Consider the following 2348-nt stretch of genomic DNA (forward strand, 5'->3'; position numbering starts at 1 on the left):
TAAGGCTAATTACTAAATGAATTACGTAACCAACTTGACTCTAGAGGTCAGTGTTAAGCGCCATCTCTTATTAACATTAATAATTATAAATTAATTAATTAATTTAAATAATTTAGAACCACTGGGAGAAAAAATCAACCTGGAGCGGGACTCAAACCCACAACTCTTGCTTACTGTGCAGATGCATTGCCAGTTACGCTATCCGGACCTCCAGTCCGATCTCCTCTTCCAACGCATCTGCACGGTAAGCAAGAGTTGCGGGTTCAAGTCCCACTCCGGGCCGATTTTTTCTCCCACTATATTGTTGTAGTGATATCAGGAGGTCTGATATCACTTCACTACAACAATGATAATGAAGAACAAAGTGATGCTCGAATCTTTTCCACTATCAGACATTTTTCACAATTTCAAAACTGAAAGCAACATTCATGAATCTTGACTTTTGGAAAGTATAGATTTAATTGAAAACGAGCTTGAGAAAGTGATCCTAAAGCAAAAGTTAAAACAGGTTAGACAGATTAAGGTAACAGAATTTTTTAATAAGCACATGTAAATATTGTCTAGCCCAGGGGTGGCCAACAGTTTTTGCCCCCAGGCCAAATTGGAAAGAAAACTTTTTCCACGGGCCAAACCAGAGGCTGCCCTAGGAAGACTTTGAGGTGGTGCGAGATCTCATTGTGGTGTCAGATTAGAGATTACAGATACATTTTTCACATTATCATGCTTTATCAACATTCTACACTACACTTACGAGATTTGTAATGGAGGGTTAACCCTCTAAACGCATAGTGAGTTGTTGACCTTTATTTATTTACTAGCAGACCCCGCCACGCGTTGTTGTGGCTCAAAATGTATCTATTATAAATGTATAACACTTCCCCCATGGGGGGATTTTCCGAAAAATCCCTTAGTGTACATTTTCTTGACATACCCTATTAAAACACAATCAAAAACGCAAAAAACCGCATCTAAAATAGTATAATAGAAGCCAAATTCTTCACGGTAAGCCTTAATCCTGTGTCTCTCCCCCACGGGGAAATATCGAAAAATCCCTTTGTAGTGTATATTCTGTTGACGTACCCTATTAAAACTCAATCAAAAACGCAAAAAATCGCATCTAAAATAGCATAAATAGAAGCACAGTTCTTTACGGTAAGCCTTAATCCTGTCCATCTCCCGGGGGGATTTCGACATGTATATTATATAAAAACACGTGCGTATTCGAATGCAGCGTTGTGTCAAAATTTCAAAGGAATCAGTAGGAACAAACGAACATTACATNAAAGATTTTTAAATAAAGCATTTTTCCTACGTAAAAAAATCAATGATTGTACATAAAGAGGAATAGGTGTAAGTTTATACTATAGCTTCTCTAACAAATGCATCTAATTTATTGTGAAATCTTTTTATTTTTTTACAAAATGGACAATCAAAATACAGAGAAACTTCTTAGTATTAATCCTTTTTTTCAAAATACAGATAATTAGAAAATAAAAAATGAATTACTATTCATAAAACACAAAAACTATTATATTAATGTAGTTTTAGCCTTTTCTCCTCAAGTGTATTTATTTTCATTTCAATCTCTTTTACTTCTTTTTCGTGATCTTTTCTTAATGTTTTCTTGTGTTGTTTTAAGTCCTTAAGTTGTTGTGTAAGTTTTCTTTTTTCTTTAGCCCTCAATGCCTGCTGCTTCTGAATATCTTTTTTCTGTTGCAGAGATGCAATATATCGCTGTCTAGATCCTCTGACTGTTAACAACATTTTCTGGTCTATATTTATTTGATCAATACCACCTGCAAAATGGACCCCGTCATAAACTAAGCGTTGAGCAACTAAACCTTCTTCCTTAAGATTTTCACTCAACAGTGATTTGTTAACCGAAAAACCACTCTCAACACTTGCATTCCCATGGGAGAAAGAAAGAGAAATTTTGATAATAGACCATAGATCTCGCAGTTGCCTATCATCCTTCAAAACTTCACAATAAAATGTGTCCAGACTATCATCATCACTCCTTTCAGATATGAAGTCCTCAAACTTTGTAGAATAGGGTTTTATGGGCACTTTACTGCAGAGTATATCATACTGTTCTTTTGCTTTGACAGCACATTTCTCATCAATCCTGTTTGTATCATGTAGAACCTCCAGTAAAACATTGAAATACAATTTTCCAACATTTGATTGCATTTTAATAATTTCTGGGTCTAAGCTGCTCAAAGCTTTCACACATTTGTACTTGACAGGTCCCTTCTCAATAATCTTTTGTGTCATCACTTTCAGCACATTTCGACAATCTCTTAGAAAACACAGAATATCTTTGTCACTTACTTTCAATTCTTTTAAAA

General features: G+C 35.1%; 1 protein-coding gene across 1 annotated transcript; it reads right to left on the bottom strand.

Annotated features, from left to right (window-relative positions):
• Window positions 1–1377: 1377 nt before the first annotated feature.
• LOC111619766 lies at window positions 1378–2341 on the bottom strand. The gene has a single exon (XM_023361583.1). It carries the CDS (start codon window positions 2272–2274, stop codon window positions 1534–1536), a length of 741 nt encoding a protein of 246 aa, XP_023217351.1. The 5' UTR covers window positions 2275–2341; the 3' UTR covers window positions 1378–1533.
• Between the last annotated feature and the right edge of the window lie 7 nt (window positions 2342–2348).

The sequence above is a fragment of the Centruroides sculpturatus genome, unplaced genomic scaffold, assembly GCF_000671375.1.
Source record: "Centruroides sculpturatus isolate CEXI.00-Female unplaced genomic scaffold, Cexi_2.0 scaffold201, whole genome shotgun sequence".
Classification (NCBI taxonomy): domain Eukaryota; kingdom Metazoa; phylum Arthropoda; class Arachnida; order Scorpiones; family Buthidae; genus Centruroides; species Centruroides sculpturatus.

Coding starts and splice junctions, on each gene's coding strand:
- LOC111619766 (XM_023361583.1), bottom strand. CDS start 2,274: ATGACACAAAAGATTATTGAGAAGGGACCTGTCAAGTACAAATGTGTG.